This window comes from Hyla sarda, chromosome 11 (genome assembly GCF_029499605.1).
Source record: "Hyla sarda isolate aHylSar1 chromosome 11, aHylSar1.hap1, whole genome shotgun sequence".
NCBI lineage: Eukaryota > Metazoa > Chordata > Amphibia > Anura > Hylidae > Hyla > Hyla sarda.
Genome location: NC_079199.1, coordinates 22611403 through 22631093, shown reverse-complemented (window position 1 = coordinate 22631093; position 19691 = coordinate 22611403). Strand labels below are relative to the sequence as shown.

Below are 19691 nucleotides of genomic sequence, written 5' to 3'. Positions count from 1 at the left end.
GGTTGAAAAATGCACAAAAAAAACCAAGTCGAAACTTAGCCTTAAAGCGGTTATCCAGGAATTTTTTTTTTTTTTTTTATATATATATCAACTGGCTCCAGAAAGTTAAACAGATTTGTAAATTACTTCTATAAAAAAAGTGTGAAGAAGAGGCAAAAAGGTTGGGGCGCTCTCTGGTGGATGATGGCGGCATGATGAGTTGGTCGAGAACCACTACACCCTGGGTGGTGTGATGTCCCGCCGAGGTTATCAACGGGGACAGCACCTCACCAGGCGGGTGTAAAGTGGAGACTGATGGTGGCAGTTGTGCTGCTCGAGATCCCCTGTCCGTGACCGCGAAGGTATACGGATATATTATGACCAGGAAGAGGAGAGTAAAAAAAGGGGGTACTGGACGAGCGCTACTGCTGAAATAAAATGGATGCGGAACGCCAATAAAGCACAGGACAGTTTATTATGGTTTAGAACAAACGGACAACGCGTTTCGGCACCAGCATGTGCCTTCCTCAGGTCCATAAAATGAATGATTACGGCGTCCTGGAGCCTCTGGTGTGCTGTGGTGGCGTGGCTCCACCACAGCACCACAGCACACCAGAGGCTCCAGGACACCATAATCATTCATTTTATGGACCTGAGGAAGGCACATGCTGGTGCCGAAACGCGTTGTCCGTTTGTTCTAAACCATAATAAACTGTCCTGTGCTTTATTGGCGTTCCGCATCCATTTTATTTCAGCAGTAGCGCTCGTCCAGTACCCCCTTTTTTTACTCTCTTCTTCCTGTTCTATAAAAAAAAAAAATCTTAATCCTTTCCGTACTTATGAGCTGCTGAAATTGAGTTATTCTTTTCTGTCTAAGTGCTCTCTGATGACACCTGTCTCGGGAACTGTCCAGAGTAGAAGCAATTCCCCATAGCAAACCTCTTCTACTCTGTGCAGTTCCCGAGACAAGCAAAGATGTCAGCAGAGAGCACTGTTGCCAGACAGAAAACAACAACTCAACTTCAGCAGCTGATAATTATTGGAAGGATTAGGAATTTTTAATAGAAGTAATTTACAAATCTGTTTAACTTTCTGGAGCCAGATGATATAAAAAAAATATGTTTTTTCCTGGAATACCCCTTTAAGCTTCCTTCTGCTGTCGGGTCACGAAGGACAGGGAGGGTCCCTGCTAGAAACAGATGGTTGTGTAGTTCATACACAACAATGATGAGCGTATTTTCAGATATCAAGTGGGGAACCGTCTGCAGCCCTCAAGCTTTTAAATTCAGCAGTGGAATGGTGTAGGCTTCTATTCGGTTAGCAGCAAGATTCAGGTGGCGCTGACGGACCCAGATCAGACACAACGGGAACCATAAAAAGGATTTATTTACCAAGATGCAACGCGTTTCGCTGCGCATGCGCAGCGAAACACGTTGCATCTTGGTAAATAAATCCTTTTTATGGTTCCCGCTGTGTCCGATCTGCAGTATGCCGCACTATTTTATCGAGTACAGTGCTGGACATCATGGCGGAAACCAGTGAGACAACATGAAAGTCAGTGGGGTCGACCACATTTTTGACTCCTGTTTGGATAGTGTATGACTTTTTTGACATTTTATTAACGGAGAACCCAACAAAGCCCTGAAAATATGGTCTAAATGCAGCTTAAAGGGGTACTCCAACCCTATCCAAAGGACAGGAGATAAGTTGTCTAATCACGGGGTTCCCGCCGCTGGGACCCCCGTGATCTCTCCTGCGGCACCCCAGTCATCTGGTGCACGGAGTGAACTTTGCTCCTTGCCGGATAACTAGCGATACAGCGCCGGAGGCTCGTGATTTCTCGGCCACGCCCCCTTGTGACGTCACGCCCTAGTCTATGGGAGGGGGCGTAGCGGCCGTCATTCCACCTCCCATAGACTTGCATTGAGGGGGGGCATGACGTCACGAAAGGAATGTCACAAGCCTCTGGCATCGCAGCCGGCATTTTAAACGAACACCGCATGCTGCAGGGAGATCGCGGGGGGTCCCAGTGGTCAGACCCCCCACAATTAGACACTTATTCCCTATAAATTGTCCTATTCCACATTACTTTAAATTTTGCCACAGTACTCCTTTAAAGGGGGATTCCACCCCTAGGCATCTTATCCCCTATCCAAAGGATAAGGGATAAGTTGTATAATCGCGGGGGTCCCGCCGTTGGGACCCCCCGTGATCTCCGCTGCGGCACCCCAGTCATCTGGTGCACGGAGCGAACTTTGCTTCGTGCCAGATAAGGCTCGTGACTTCTCGGCTACGCCCCCTCGTGACATCACGCCCTAGTCTATGGGAGGGGGCGTCATAGACTTGTATTGAGGGGGGGAGCATGACGTCACAAGATGGTGTGACCTTGACGTCACGAGCCTCTGGCGTCACGAGCCTCTGGCACGAACGGCGGGTGCTGCAGGGAGATTGCGGGGGGGTCCCAGCAGCGGGACCCCCGCGATCAGACATCTTATACCCTATCCTTTGGATAGCGGATATCTAGGGGCGGAGTACCCCTCTAAGTAACTGTAATGATATGACTACTTTTAACGCCCCATAACAGTTTGATTTACCTCCACAAAAGGATATCCCGGTTACACTGAGCGTTAGTAACATTGGTACCGAAATTTTCAGATACTCCCATTCTGCTTTATTATCTCCAGTCCACACAGCACCTAAATTACAAAAATAAATGAATATTTGTAGTGAATTTATAAGTAAAAATCTTGTAAAATGTTTTGCTTTATACGGTGGATTAAAAGCAAAAGAATAAAAACGGTGCCTGTTTATTTTTTATTTATTTTGCAACTATTGGATCTACCACTAGGACCCTCTGCGATCTTTAAAATGGAACCCTCAACTCTCTGCAGTGAATGGAGTGGTGGAGATACCCAAGTACATTGGAGAGGAATCTTTCTGCATGTATGATGTCTGCCAGCACACATCGTGGTGGAACTTCCTCCCTCCTTCTTAGTACAGGAGAAGCAGGGCTTTTTGCCGTGCGCAGGATGATTGACAGCTGAGAGTACAGCACAGAGCCCTGCTTGTCCTGCTTATCCCTCCCTAGATTTTGTCCATGTGGCCGGGACAAAGATGACACGGCTGCCAGAGATGAAAGCATCCATGATGGAACGAGGACCCCTAGTGGCCAAGGATATAGGTAAGTATATTTTAAAAACTATAAATATTTAATAAAACTGTACATTGTAAATTCATTTTAGGTGTTCTGTCTTGTGACGGTGCCCATTTAAAAGAACCACATTTAACTTCTTTGTTTTTTTTTCTTCTGTCCTGACTAATTTTTAAAAGTCATTTTTATTTTCGTTGGAGCTCTTTTTTACTGACAAAGAGCTCCAACTTCCCAAAACACAGCCAAATAGTTAAAGGGGTATTCCAGGAAAAAACTTTTTTTTTCATATATCAACTGGTTCCAGAAAGTTAAACAGATTTGTTAATTACTTCTATTAAAAAAAAATCGTAATCCTTTCAGTACTTATGAGCTGCTGAGGTTGAGTTGTTCTTTTCTGTCTAAGTGCTCTCTGATGACACCTGTCTCGGGAACTGTCCAGAATAGAAGCAAATCCCCATAGCAAACCTCTTCTACTCTGTGCAGTTCCCGAGACAGACAGAGATGTCAGCAGAGAGCACTGTTGCCAGACAGAAAACAACAACTCAAATTCAGCAGCTGATAATTATTGGAAGGGTTAAGATTTTTTAATAGAAGTAATTTACAAATCTTTTCAACTTTCTGGAGCCAGTTGATATATATAAAAACATTTTTTTCCTGGATAACCCCTTTAAACGATAAAATTATGTCCGTCTACACCCATCATTAGGGCATCCAGATTTACTCAGCTATCACACAATATGCCAGTGATTTTCAACCAGTGTGCTTTCAGCTGTTGCAAAAACTACAACTCCCAGTATGCCCGGACAGCCGTTGGCTGTCCGGGCATGCTGAAAGTTGTAGTTTTGCAACAGCTGGAAAGCACTCTGGTTGGGAAAATACTGCAATATATAGTAAGCCCCTAAGCTCCCAATATGGAGAATGCTACTGTCTCTATCAGTAAACCCTCTTAAAGGGGTACTCCGTTTGAAACATCTTATCTCCGATCCTTTGGATAGGGGATAAGATGTTTCCAGCGGAGTACCCCTTTAAAGAGTACCTGTCACCAAACTTAACTTTTAATATATTGTTCCTTATGTAATTAAAAGACACTTTGCTATTTTTCTTGCTGTTGAAATTCTCAACTTTTATATGTTTTTAATTTGATTGAAAAAACGTCCACTAGGTGGCTCTGTTCTGTTTCCTGCTGCAAGTCAAACAGTTAGTTTGGTCTCCTGCCAGCCTGACAGGAGACCAAACTCTGAAAGTGCGTGCGTGGCATGGTAAGGCACAGCTCTCACAGGATTCAGTGACATTGTGCCTGCTGGGAACGCCCACTTTCTCCTGCCGGGAGCTCACACAATGTGAGTAAGGGGAAAGGTATGATATACAGCTTTTTAAAGCTCAGAAAATGTTTTTAAAGGCAGGAGGGGTGTTAGGAGTAGTTAGGGAATATAATCTGAGTTAGTTTAGAAAATATGGTTTGATGATAGGTTCTCTTTAAATTTTGTCCATTGGCTGTGACTGGCTGTTTTTGGGGGTTTATGTATTTCTTATGTAATTATTTAACACAATGCTGGACATCGCTAGTAAAAAGTAAAAAAGCCCTACTTTCCTTATATGACAAATGTCAGTGGAGGGTTGGACCACCCCCATACATCCTACCTAATTATCAGGATTGATGAACAATCCAGGGCGCTTGGTTCCATCAGATTTGTCAATTGGTGCAGGCAGGTGCACGGAGGACTTTCAATGCAGGTAAAAATTTAGACATACCTGTATATTGTGGGAAAAAGAACTGTAAAACTCACCGTAACGCTGAGACCCAGCAAAGAAAGAGCGTGTGAGAACAAACGGTCTGTCCTTTCCTCCAGAACGTTGAATGAGACCCTCCGAGGTAGACATTTGCTGAGAAACAGGAGGATTTTAAGGGTTAATATGCCAAAAGAATTTTAGGTAAAGCTACATACAGAATTATGTAAGATGAGTATAAAGACTGTCATATGGTACAATAAAAAAGACTCCTCTCTTTATTGAGAATCTTTGATTCTGAATGTTTATATTCGATGTTTACATGACTCCACATATATAAACCACTTCACTCAAAATGCTTAGAATATGCATTAAAAAGATATATTCTCAGCCCAGAAAACAAACTATAACCCTATAATAAATCTGTCTGGAGGACTATGGATAATACACACCATATATCAGAACATCAGTATTGAATTATCCAACCAGGGATGCTCCTTATCAACTTTCTTTCCCTATGTAATGAATCCCCTGATGAACCTTTATATCTTAAAGCAGAAACATGTTGAGACTAGACTACTATAATATATTATTCACTAGTTTGTCGTATAATATTTGGATGGATTTTTAGGGATAGCTAGATGCTTCATCAGTGGACAGTCAATGATTGAAGCGGAGTCTCCACGGTTAAGTAGGGGTCAGTATTTTAGGAAAAGAATGACAGCTGGATACATTGTTTCTGCATCATGGGACCTGAAGAAACTCATCAACATGATTACCTGTTGTAGTACTTTTGCCTTTCTGTACTGTCCCCAGACACGTGAGTTTTGGAATTGTTTTATATACTACTTGTTACTAACAGACTAATCCATTAACTATATTGTGTATCACTGAACATTATAATTTAACCAACATTCTTTGTTTGTGCTTTAAAGGGGTACTCCGCTGCTCAGCTTTTGGAACAAACTGTTCCGAACACTGTAGCCGGTGCCGGGAGCTCGTGACATCATAGCCCAGCCCCCTTATGATGTCACGCCCCACCCCTCAATGCAAGTCTATGGGAGGGGGCGTGGCAGCCGTGACATCATAATCACACCCCCTCCCATAGACTTGCAATGAGAGGGCGGGGTGTGACTTCATGAGGGGACGGGGCTATGACGTCACAAGTTCGTTCCAAATGCTGAGCAGTGGAGTACCCCTTTAAGTCTTTATGAGAGTTTTTTAAACTATAGACCTTTAGATTTTGCAAAACTACAACTCCCAGCATGCTCGAACAGCCAACCGCACACTTAGGACTTGTTCACATCTGTGTTAATCATTTTCATTGTACTTTTCCAACATAGGAGCAGAACAACAAAAATGATGGTGATGCTATATCCATTAAATGACAGGAGCACATGGCGCCTGATGTATCTTATTAACTGCATTGGGGTCGTCACATATCAGACATGGTGTCCGGATGGAACCGCCGACACAGGTGTGAATAGGGGCCGTACCTGATAAAATCCATAAAGGTTATGGAGATCTCTATGGTTCCACCCTTGATGGTGCACAGCATCCTTTGGCATGGTCTGTTCAGGCGATTTAAACACTGAGGGCTCATTCATATCATTCCAAATAAATAGGACATCAGTGGAACCCTGAGGAATTCAGAAGATAATATAAAGACGTAAACAGATGAAATAATTATGTAAGTACTCCTTAAAAAAAAAACTCTAATAAAACTCTGAGATAAATTTATTTTGAATCTCCAGCATTGCTCCCACTCTCAGTCCTGGTCCCTAGCATGGCTCCCATAAAGGGGTACTCCGCTGCTTAGCGTTTGGAACAAACTGCTGGATGAAACCTCCCCGTGATGAATGAGATCCTGTGTGTACAGAGGGGGGAGGGGGAGGGGCTGAGGACGTCCTCATTCTCCCCCTGCACTGTCTTCTTGTATTAGGCAGAGCTGCGCTTGAAACCTCCCCATGAAGAATTAGGTCCTGTGTGTACGGAGTGGGGGAGGAGCTTATCCCCTGTGAAAACATCAAACCTCCCCGTGATGAATGAGGGCGGGGGGGGAGGGGGGGGAGCTGTACGCGTCCTCATTCTCCCCGTCTTCTTGTATTATGCAGGGCTGCACTCTCGCGCTCTCCATCCTCCGGGAGGGGGGTGAGGGGGCGTGGCTTAATTATCTGCAGACGTGCGGTGAAATAATCAAACCCATGTCTCTGCCCTCGCTCCTCCCCGCTGTAGCTTCGGCTCACTTGCTCCTCCCCCTTCTAGCTTCGGCAAACTTCGGAAAGGGGCGGTCTGATTTTATCACGGGTTTGAATTTTTCACCTCACACCGTGACTTAATAGCCCCGCCCCTCATGACATCATGCCCCACCCCCTCAATGCAAGTCTATTGGAGGGGGCGTGACAGCCATCACGCCCCCTCCCATAGACTTGCATTGAGAGGGCAGGGTGGGGCATCATCAGGGGCGGGGCTATGACATCACGAGCTCCTAGCCTGGCTCCAGCGTTCTGAACAGTTTGTTCCAAACGCTGAGCAGCGGAGTACCCCTTTAAGTTTGACAACAGATAGTCTGCTTATGGCGTGGTGGCTTCCATACACTATAATGAGAAAAAAACTGGTCTGGGTAGGGGGTGGCCTTCTCCAATGGGTGGTCTTCTCTAAAGGTTTCACTGTGTATTTTTTTTTCAGTCAGAGACCAAAAATATGTATCCAATATTAAAGACTTAAAATCATTTACTTGGATCACAGATTTTATCTCTCTTTTTTACAAGCTAAAATATTGTTTTATTGCTTTTGTGTGTTGTGCCCCTTAGACACCTGTTTGGAAGACACTATAGTTAGTGCTCGGAGGCATGACTGATTTACTGTAACTACTTTTGGGCTCTTGTTTAATCTGTGTCCATCTCTTCACTATGGTAGTGCAAGTAATCATGATCTTATAAGCCTCTTCCAAACCTATCTAGTGAAGCTATCTAGTGAAGTGAAGCTATCTAGTGAAGATTGAACCTAATATCACCACCAGCACAATGGAACAACTAGACAAGGAATCCACATGGTCATGTTGAACATTAGCTGGAACAACGATGAGCCACTGATTACTATGGTTCCCATAGTAAAGGGATTGCCTCTGTCATAAGTGTCACCCGCACTAACCTGTTGGTACAGGTGTGTAGTGCGGGTGACACTACGGGAGTGCCCGAATAGGAAACATAACGAACGGGACCACTCATTGGGGTAGGTTTTACCTGCCCTATCCACCTGTACAAACACTGATGACAGATTTTTCTTAAGGGGGTACTCCACCCCTAGACATCTTATCCCCTATCCAAAGGATGTCTAATTGCGGGGGTCCCGTCATTTAGAGCTTCGGGTGCATAGCCGGAGGCTCGTGACGTCACGGCCGCGCCCCGCTCGTGAAGTCACACCCACGCCCCCTCAATGCAAGTCTATCGGAGGGGGCATGACGGCTGTCACACCCCTCCCATAGACTTGCATTGAGGGGACATGGCCGTGAGGTCATCCGGTAAGAAGTTTGTTCCGTGCACCGGAAGTCTGGGGTGCCGCAGCTGAGTTGACAGGGGTCCCCAGCGGCGGGACCACCTGCGATCAGACATCTTTTTTTTTTTTTTTTAATCAACTGGTGCCAGAAAGTTCAACGGATTTGTAAATTACTTCTATTAAAAAAAATCTTAATCCTTCCAGTACTTAGCTGCTGTATGCTCCACAGGAAGTTCTTTTTTTTATTTATTTTCCTTTCTGTCTGACCACAAGTGCTCTCTGCTGACACCTCTGTCCATTTTAGGAACTGTCCAGATCAGGAGAAAATCCCCATAGCAAACCTATCCTGCTCTGGACAGTTCCTGACACGGACAGAAAGCACTGTGGTCAGACAGAAAGGAAATTCAAAAAGAAAATAACTTCCTGTGGAGCATACAGCAGCTGATAAGTACTACAAAGATTAAGATTTTTTTACAGAAGTAATTTTCAAATCTGTTTAACTTTCTGTCATCAGTTGATAAAAAAAAAATTAATTTCTAGTGGAGTACCCCTTTAAGGATAGAGACTCATTTTTGCCTTTCATGTACCCAGGAACCTGAAGACTCATAAGGTGAAATCATTTTTTTACTTTTAAAATAGATGCATTGGAGCAACAAAAGAAATCACATGATGCATAGACACTCACTTTGTATTTATCAAATGAAAACTGAGAAGAATACCATTCTCGGACAGCAGGGTTTGTGAAATCCAGATAGGTGGAAGTACCTGGAAAAAAATTGAAAGGAATAAACCGTCCTCTAGTGACTGCAGACTGTAATGTCAGCTATGATTAGAACAGTTTTACATGATTACAATGACCAAGATTTAACAGTCTGACCATAATAACCCATAGCAACCAACCAGCGCTCAGCTCTCCTTTCTCACATTGCTCTGGTAGAATTAAAACATAGCTCTGACTGGTTGCTATGGGCAAATCAGACATTTTTTGTCATCAGATTTATATATTTGAGCCAATATGGCTGATTTTTTAATGTCTGTATTAAAGGGGTACTCCAGCCCTAAGACATCTTATCCCCTATCCAAAGGATAGGGGATAAGATGTCTGACCACGGGAGTCCCGCTGCTGCGGACCCCCACAATCTTGCATTCGGCACCCACTTCTTTGAGCTGCCCGCCGCGCTGCCAGCTCACAAACTTCCGGGTGCTGACCACAGGGGCCGGAGTATCGTGATGTCACTCCGGCCCAAAGACATCTTATCCCCTATCAAAGGATAGGGGATAAGATGTCTGCCGGGTGACGCCCCCTCCCATAGACTTGCATAGCAGGGACGGGGCATGATGTCACACAGGGGCGCCCCTGTGTGACCTCGTGCCCCGCCCCCGCTATGCAAGTCTATGGGAGGGGGCGTCACGCCCCCTCCCATAGACTTGCATAGCGGGGTCGGGGGGGTGACATCACATGGGGGCTGAGTCATGACATCACGGGACCCCCACGGTCTATCCTTTGGATAGGGGATAAGATGTCTTAGGGCCAGAGTACCCCTTTAAGGTTGCAAGGCCCAGACCCCCTGCGGTTTTACAAATCTGAATATATCTGTAAAGAACCCAAGGCACCAGGGTCCAAAGCAACACAATTGGCCAAGGCAAATAGTATGTCAGGCAAATGTCTGTCTGGGCTTTAAAAAGGCTAGTTATGGCCAAAATATTGCCAATTTTGGAGCTCTGGTGCCTTGGATTTTTTTTTTACAATTTTCTTTACATCTATTGCTGTGATGACGTGGTGCACGGAGCAAGTGGATGGTGCCTAGGGAAGAATTTGGCTTTACTAACCTGTACCATAAAACTAAAAAAATTAAAATTGTGAGTTTAGTTCATTAGAACCACATGTGTCCAGATCTATTAGCTTTAAAGGGGTATTCCAGGATATTTTTTTTATGTGACTGTGCTACAGGGGGCTGTAAAGTTAGTGAGGTTCCTAATATAGTGTCTGTACCTGTGTGTGACGGTTTTCTCACAATTCTTCTGTGATTATCGCCCCAGTATTTATTTTTAACAGCATACAAAATTACTCATGTCTCGGGATTTCCCAGGTTGCAGTGCGTCGAGACCTGACATCACTAGTCAGGTGATCAGGGGGAGCCTGTCCTGCTTCAATTCTGCAACAGCTGTAGGCCCCCTGGTTAGAAAACACTGTGTTTCAATGGGTGGAGTGACTGATGTGTGGGAGGAAGGAAAGTGATCTCAAACTTTCAAGCATGGAACTGTGGGATGTGTAGTTTAGAGAACAAAATCCAACAGGAAATACCCAGTTCTGGCAGGTAAGTATTAAAATCGCCTCATGGTGGATAGCCCCTTTAATATAGATGTTAAAATGTCGCAGGCTGAAGAGAAATGTTATGTGTGGGGTTGTTCTTTACCGCCTTACAGGTGACAGCACTATTTCTGGCCATTAAATAACTTGTAGATGATATTTTTAGCAGATTTCTGCTCTGCACATTTCATCTGTAATTTGCAGTTCTCTCAGAGCTGGTGGGCGGAGCTCCCTCCTCCTCCCTCCATAGGCTTGCATTGCTTGTCTTGCCGACACAGGACAAAGCTGAGCTGATTTTCATAGTGAAACACAGACTCACAGGAGAGGGAGGGAAAAAGTTTGATAACAAGAGAAAGAAGTATTTTTGTCTAATAAGATAAATTACAAAGTTTCTTATATGAGCTTGTGCTATTGATCAATGCAGCGTTTGTATTACAGTTCCTATGAAAGGGGTTATACACTGCTTTAAAATTGATGGCTTATCGTTAGGATAGGCCATCAAAAGTACATTGTTGAGATCCAACTCTTGGCACCTTTACTAGCTGTTCAAGGAGAGTTCCTTTACTAGAAACCACTGGCCAGGCCCTTGAATGGAACAAAGCTATAGAGAGCTGTAATACAAGGCACAGCTGCTACTTTTTGTGTACACCCAGAGATGCTCTCCCTTCCATTCTGCAAAGTCTAGCTTGGAGAGATTCAGCCCTCATTGGGCCATTGAGTCGTCTAGGCAATCGTATGGCGTAAACCGAATTATGTGACATGATCCATACTCAGGATCTGCATTATGTACAAATACTCTCATGTGACACTCACCGTACTCTATAAGACATATGGAAACCCCCATAAACATCTTCCCAAATTAGCAGCAAGTCTTTTTACCTGTAGGTACTGTTAAATCACAAACGATCTTCACCCCATTGCTTCTTGTCCCAACTTTTAGCATCTTTGAGAGGTGCACAGTTTACAACAGACCTGGAAGTGGTAAGTCCAGGGGTACTCCGGAAGAAAAAAAAAGTTTTCTAATCAATTGATGCCAAAAAGTTATTTGCAAATTACTTCTATTTAAAAATGTTAATCCTTCCAGTACTTAGCTGCTGTATGCTTCAGAGGAAGTTGTGTAGTTCGTTTCAGTCTGACCACAGTGCTCTCTGCTGACACCGTTGTACAGAGCAGGAGATGTTTGCTATGGGGCTTGGCTCCTGCTCAGGACATTTCATGACATGGACAGAGGTGTCAGCAGAGAGCACAGTGGTCATACTGGAAAGGACTACACAACTTCCTCTGTAGTATACAGCAGCTGATAAGTACTGGAAGGATTAAGATTTTTTAAAAGAAGTCATTTACAAATCTGTTTAACTTTCTGGCACCAATTGATTTGAAAAATACCTCTTTCATGTAATATAATACAGGAATGGATAAGGAGGAAAAGTAATAAAATAAAAGTAAAGGGATCAAACCTTAAGTCTCTTACATTTTACGAATTCATACTTGCACAGCGACAATACTGAATAATATTCAAATGCTTGTTTGCAAATATTTTGTACCTGGCCAGCAGTTGCCTTCAAAGTCCTTTCCATATATGTTCTTCACAAAGTAACCCTTTTCTTTAGCTTCTGTGTATAACGTATACTTAGGGTCAACTTTTATGTGAGGGTCGGAGATAACAACCAGCTGTAATGGAAAAAAATATTAAATGTATAAACTAGATAATAGCAAAGTGGATTCATACGTGGAAACTATTGTTTAATATAAAGTAAAAAAAAAATATATATATATATAATATATATATATGGGGTATGTCCAACTCCAAAGGTTATCCCTTATCTACAGAAGAGGGGCTAAGAAGGTGATCAGTGAGGGGTGCAACCACTGGGATTCCCAGCGATCCAGGAAAACTGCCCCCAAATGAATGACTCAGTGGGGGTCCTAGTAAATGGACGCTTACCAATCAGCTTGTTATCTCCTATCCAGTGGATAGGAGATAAATGTTGGAGTTGGGATATTTTGGGGCTGTTCACATTACATTTTGGCTATATGCAATAGGTATACTGTACATTGGGAAACCATCAAAAAGGTAAATAAAACATATGGATTTATATTTCAGCACACGGGAAAAAAACTGCCTAATTTAAAGCAAGATCCAGATGTGTTAAAAATTATGCGATTATTTCCCATTTTTCTATGCACTCTCTGAATGGACGTGGTTTCTGCAGAAGGGGGCGTAGTCGTCCCCACTCACCAAATTCATCAGAAAATGCAGGGAAATCATTTAGACCGGCGTGTTAAGCAATAAATCCCCCCCATATGTTTGCCTAAGTTTGGTTTCTTTAACCATATGGACATGCCGCGCTGTACATAGGAATACTTTTCTAACGGTATCCCCATGTATACTGGCGTGAAGCCAAATCGTGACACTTAAACCCATAATATGAACTGTCCAGAGCAGCATATGTTTGCTATGGGGATTTCCTCTGTAGTATTCAGCAGCTACCGTATTTATCGGGGTATACCACGCACCGGCCTATAACACGCACCCTCATTTTACCAAGGATATTTGGGTAAAAAAAGTTTTTTACCCAAATATCCATGGTAAAATGAGGGTGCGTGTGTGCGCGTGTATACCCCGATACATCCCCAGGAAAGGCAGGGGGAGAGAGGCCGTCGCTGCCCGCTTCTCTCCCCCTGCTGTCGCCGCTTCTCTCCCCCTGGCTATCGGCGCCGCTGCCCGTTCTGTCCCCCTGACTATCGGTACTGGCGCCCCATTGCCGGCGCCGATAGCCAGGCGGAGAGAAGCGGCGCCGACAGCCAGGGGGAGAGAAGGGGCAGCGGCACCCATTGCCGGCGCCGCTGCCCCGTTGCCTCCCCCCATCCCCGGTGGCATAATTACCTGGCTCGGGTCCGCGCTGCTCCAGGCCTCCGGCGTGCGTCCCCTGCGTCGTTGCTATGCACGGCGCGGCGCACTGACGTCATGCGCCGCGCCGTGCAGCGCATAGCAACGACGAAGGGGACGCACGCGGGAGGCCTACAGCAGCGCGGACCCGACCCAGGTAATTATGCCACCGGGGATGAGGGGAGGCAACGGGGCAGCGGCGCCGGCAATGGGTGCCGCTGCCCCTTCTCTCCCCCTGGCTATCGGCGCCGGTACCGATAGTCAGGGGGACAGAACGGGCAGCGGCGCCGATAGCCAGGGGGTGAGAAGGGCCGGCAGCAGGGCTCTAGACCCCAGGGAAGGCAGGGGGAGAGAAGCGGGCAGCGACGGCCTCTCTCCCCCTGCCTTTCCTGGGGCGGTATCGGCGTATAACACGCACATAGACTTTAGGCTAAAAATTTTAGCCTAAAAAGTGCGTGTTATACGCTGATAAATATGGTAATTAGTACTGGAAGGATTAAGATTTTTTAATAGAAGTAATTTACAAATCTGGAAAAAATCTGTGCAGCTCACAATTATATCACCAACCGAGGACAAATGGGTAATGCACCCTATACCTATGGTGCCAATAATAAATATTAGAAAAAGAGACAAAAATACCCAGACCTCAAGGAAGGTAAACTATATGAATCAATTGAAGGAAACAAGGATCGTGCTTCAATTGTAATAGGATATACAGATTTTATTAAAAATTGATATAAAATATAAAATATTCCACCTCACAAGGGGCCCCTTGTGAGAGGAGTATACAATGACCTAAAATAGACTATCATTGGTAACTAATTAATATCACAGCGTAATTTATATCACAACGCAACGTTTCACTCCGGCCGGGTCATTGAAATGAATTACATACGGGAGCGCATAGAAAGTCATACGGGAGCGCAAGTTTTTAGCTCTCCCCTGCCCTATGCGCTCCCGTATGGGGGAAAGCGTAGTGGGAACCCAGCCTTAGATGGTAATTAATTTTTTATTAAAAGGACAAGTCCCAAGCCGATAAGTACAGAAAAAAAACTTTTTCCCTTATCTGCAGTATAGGGGATAAGTTTTAGATCGTGGTGGGTCTGAGCGCTGTGCCCCCTCCCCCCTCTGCAATCGTCTGTAAGAAGCCCTGGCTTTCCCACAGAGTGGCACATCACGACCCCTGCTCGAAGCGGGGGTCACCACGTCCCCTCCATATAACTCGTTTTGGCTATCTTCGGATCTCCCATAGAGATAAATAGAGGGGGTGTGGTGGCCCCCACTTTGGGAGGGGGTTGTGATGCACCACTCTGTGGGAGAGTTGGGGCTCCATACAATCGTAGGGGGCCACAGTGCTCGGACCCCCCTGTGGATAGGGGATACCTTTTTCTATGCTTATTGGCATAGGACTTTTCCTTTAAAAGCCTGGTGGGACATAGACAAAACCCCCCACTGCCCACAATTCTTCATGGTCAGTCTGACATGGATGCTTACCTTGCGTCTTTTCTTCTGAAGATTCTCTTGCATCTTGACAGGGTTCGGAAATTTCTCCGGGTCCCAGGTAAAGTATCTCTTTCCATCTGTGTGTTCAATATCCAACCATATAACATCATAAGGGATATCGTGATCATCAAAACCCGAATCTACAGCGTCAACATCGGCCTCGTCCTCGTAGTTCCAACGACACTGGTGATATCCCAGGGAGAAGAGAGGAGGAAACATTTGGGTGCCTGTTATGACAGAACTGGGTTAATCAGCCGTTTTCCCCAATTCAACCACAATATTCACATTTTATGATACTTGCCTGTCAGCTGGGAGTACTGTTTAAATACATCCTGGGGTGCAGGTCCAGTTAACAAAAAGACATCTACCACTCCGCTCTCTGACATCCATCTGATGTCTGTATTGGGCACCGCCCTTTGTTTCTGTATATCCGGTGTGGCCAAGTGCATAGGAGGCTGTGGTAGACCAAAAAAGTGTATATATATATATATATATATATTAATGCCATAAATAAGGAAGTGATGTCAGCCAGTATGATTATAACAAGTCATGGTGATATAATCTACTCTGCAGAGTATTGTTTACACATGCGCAAAAAGTTGTTACAGTCAGCGCTGCGGTCAGACTCGCTGACCGCAAGCGCATCCATCCCTCTGCTGCCGGCACCACTGCAAACGCACACGCCCGCCAGGTACCCTCTCACCTCCTCGCTCCTCTGCTCTCTGTGTCCACTGGCACATGTGCCCCCGCCTCCTAGGGCGCGAGCGCGACGACTCTTTAAAATTGAAAGGGCCAGCGCACCATTAATTGGTGCTTGTGTAGTTTGACCCTATTTAACCCCGCACTTCCTTTAACCCTTGCCGGATCTTTGTGCCTAGTTTGCCTTAGAGAAAGTGTTTACCTGTGTCTTGCCTTGCCATGTATTTGACCCCTTGCTACGTATTCTGACCTTGCTCCTGTGCCGCCTGCCTTCCATCCTCCTTGCTACCTTACCTGACCTTGTCCTGACTACGTCTGTGCCTCTACCTTCCTGTGCCACGTTATACCTCGGCTGCCTGAGGGGAAGAGTCGTACCAGTTTATTAGGTTCCACTCCTAGTTTTAGGATGCAAGACTGAGCAAAATTCTGCCATATGTAAGTGGAGTAAGGCTCTGTTCACATTGGGGGAAATTTATCAAAACTTGTCCAGAGGCAAAGTTGCTGAGTTTCCCATAGCAACCAATCAGATCGCTTCTTTCATTTTTGAAAAGGCCTCTGAAAAGTGAAAGAAGTGATCTGATTGGTTGCTATGGGCAACAGAGCAACGTTTCCTCTGGACAGGTTTTGATAAATCTCTCCCATTATGTTTTGTGTTAACAGCCAGTGGACTAGGCTTAAAGGGATTGTTCAGTAAAAATGAAGCTATCCCCTATTCACAGGATAGGGGATAAGTACCCCACCTCTGGGCCGCAATCTCCAGAAAGGGGCCCCAACCATTCATTTGTAATGGATCACCGAAGATACATTAGTGTTGTACTCAGGTATCTTCGGTTCCCCCATAGAAGTAAGTAGAGAGCGTCGGACCCCCCTGCAATCAGATACTTATCCCCTTTCTTGTGGATAGGGGATACGTAAATTTTCATCGGACAACCCCTTTAAACAATCTGATGGTCTGTTGTTTCTATACAGCGGTGTACAACTCCCAATGTAAAAATAGATTGAACTGAACACAATTTTGTCCGAATTCCCTTGTAAGAAAGGACTATAGAGATATAGGTATGAGAACACATGACAGACAAACATATGTCAAAGGGCCCTGTAGAGGTCTATGAGTATGTCTAATGCAGTGTTTCCCAACCTTTGTGCCTCCAGCTGTTGCAAAACTACAACCCTCAGCATGCCCGGACAGCCTTTGGCTGTCCGGGCATGCTGAGAGTTGTAGTTTTGCACCAGCTGGAGGCACCCTTGTTGTGAAACACACTGGTCTGATGTATATGTCATGAGTTTTTTCATTCCAGCACGTACACCTCAAGCGGGGTGTGAACCTAGCCTAATACAGTCTGATCGGACCAGTTGGGTTACCTTGCAGAATATGAGTGAAGAGCAAGAAATATTCTTATATGATAGAAGGGCAGTAGATTTTTCTGAACATGAATATACATTATATAGTGTTACATATAGCAGAAATCCTTCCGCTATCTCATCTTTGCCTGTGTATTTACAATGAGATTGTTGCTAGGTAGAGGTCTCTTTAGCTGATGCCAGAGTGTTATTACTTATGTCTAGATATTTAGGTAGAGTTTCAAAATATTTCTCTAACATAGAGATATAAGGGGAGATTTATCAAAACCTGTGCAAAGGAAAAGTTGCCCAGTTGCCCATAGCAACCAATCAGATCGCTTCTTTCATTTTTAACAAAGTCTCTGCAAATTTAGCAGAGACCTTGTTGAAAATGAAAGAAGCGATCTGATTGGTTGCTATGGGCAACTGGGCAACTTTTCCTCCGGACAGGTTTTGATAAATCTCTCCCTAGAGCAGTGGTGCTCAACCTTTTTCGCAACTGTACCCCCAAAGGGTGAAAGTGTGTCCGTGGTTACCCCTCCCGCGAAAATTTGCGCGAGGGGTACCCGCGGACAAAATAAGTCATAAAAGTACTTAATTTCATAATGGCGTGTGATTACCTTTCTAATGCGATACTTAATCCCTTGTGCCATTATTCCCCCCTCCATCTTAACCCCATTGTACCATTATTAAGGAGGAATCAGAGGGAGGGGAGAATAATGGCACAAGGGGATTAAGATGGGGGGGGGGGGGATAATGATTACCCCCTCTCCATATTAATCCCCTTTTGCCATTATCCCCCCCCCCCTCCATCTTAAAACCCTTTTGCCATTTTCCCCCCTTCATTTTATTCCCCTTGTGCCATTATTCCCCCCTCCGATCCCACTGGGCCAATATATGGGATACATACAATAACACCCTCCCATACTGATGGGTGACGTCCTTCTGCGCTGTGCCGACACCTCCGCGCCATGTCAGGGATGTCACCTGTCAGGACCGGCAGCCACTGCAGCTCACGTAAAGTGGCCAGTCCCCGCTCTGCGCTGACAAATACTGACTAATGCATGTCCGGTATTTGTCAGCAAATTGCTGTACCCCCGCATAACCCTTGGCGTACCCCTAGGGGTACACGTACCCCTGGTTGAGAACCCCTGCTCTAGAGTATCCTGTCTAGCTCTGTTTCACTCTGCTTTGAATGTCTTGTCTTCTGTCCGTTTGTTTTATATTTATGAATTCTTGAATTAAGGAGTAATTTACCTTTCCTAGGAGGGGTTTTCTGATGAATTTCATGAATTTTTGCCATGGTTGAGTTCTCCTTGGTCTCGGTGTCCCCAGTTCGTTCCCTTGAGTTAGTCTGATGTTCCTGGTTATGTCCTGGTGATCTGTAGTGTTGCTTCCTAGCTGCTGTTTTTCTCCCATTTAAATGATCCTACAAACCATTACCATTGGTTCCGTCATGTAATGGTGAATTACAATTTTTGCATTGTGTCTGACATTAATAAATTCTTGTATGCTTTCTTCGAGTGACTGCTGACTGGTTCTTTTCTGCCCTACCTTAAGTCCTGGGGGTATCTGAGTACTTGAATGCCTTTGTTAGGACCCAATGATTTTTTCCTCTGTCATGGGACAATTGATAATTGCCATCATTGCTCAGTGAGGTTTCTGTCCATGCAGAGGAATGGGGCGTGTCCCTCTCTTCTCCTCACTGTGATGACTCCTCCCCCTCCCTCACTCTGCTCTGACTCACAGAGTGCCGGGAGCAAGCACAGCAGCTCTGGACCTGCCTGCAGCCCTGTCAATCACTCATGGTGTCGATGATCACTGGACCCTGCAGGACTGGTGTGTGTCCCAGGAGGCAGGGGGACCCCTAGTGGTCACTTTTTTAACTTTTTTTTTTTAAATACTTTTGTACTTTTTTTTTTGAAATACTGAAAGTTGTCTAAATATTGTTTTTGTATGTGTTATAACATATCAAATGTTATTGTATCTGACAATACCCATTATGTCATTTGTATGTTAATAGCTTGGATTTTGATGCCTACCTGCAAGGCTGCTTTAGAGTGAATTTCTACTAAGGTCTCGGATGCATTTAGCCAAAAAATGCCACATGTGTGTGCCACTTTGTGTGCCAGCAGCAAAGGCACAGATCCATAGGTTCCCATTTTGTCATAGACCCGATATCCAAATACATCCAGATTGTAGAGCCGGTATGCTTCATTCTCTCTGACAAGAACAAAGTAAAACTGAGATTAGGGTGGGTTCACACTACGATTTCAGTGTAGGGCTGTCGGATACGGTTGGGGGGAGCGAAAACAGGGCGCTCCCGTATCCCAGCCGGACCCAGCCCATATCTAATGCATTTCAATGAGTCAACCGGAGTCAAACGGGGACATTTTTGCCCCGTTTCTGGTTTTTTGACCGGACCTAAAATTGTGGCATACCATAATAAACCCTCATATCTCAGAAACAGAAGGGCGTATCAAGAAACTGTAAACAGGTGTGTGATCAGGGTGTCCTAAGATACTTAACGATAACGCAATAAAATTTTTGGGTGTTGGCCACAGGTCATCTTTAAACCACTTGCCCACCAA

The 19691-nt window shown here is 44.9% G+C and overlaps 1 protein-coding gene across 1 annotated transcript in view; it reads right to left on the bottom strand.

The window, feature by feature from the left end:
* The window catches only part of GANC (glucosidase alpha, neutral C), a 79955-nt gene that overhangs the window by 22641 nt on the left and 37623 nt on the right, over window positions 1-19691 (bottom strand). The window contains exons 12-19 of the mRNA XM_056545037.1: window positions 19143-19323; window positions 15362-15515; window positions 15052-15287; window positions 12212-12338; window positions 9042-9121; window positions 6355-6498; window positions 4918-5014; window positions 2574-2675 (exon numbers count right to left, since the gene is read on the bottom strand). Coding sequence (XP_056401012.1) covers window positions 2574-2675; window positions 4918-5014; window positions 6355-6498; window positions 9042-9121; window positions 12212-12338; window positions 15052-15287; window positions 15362-15515; window positions 19143-19323 — 1121 coding nt within the window. The remainder of the gene's footprint in view (window positions 1-2573; window positions 2676-4917; window positions 5015-6354; window positions 6499-9041; window positions 9122-12211; window positions 12339-15051; window positions 15288-15361; window positions 15516-19142; window positions 19324-19691) is intronic.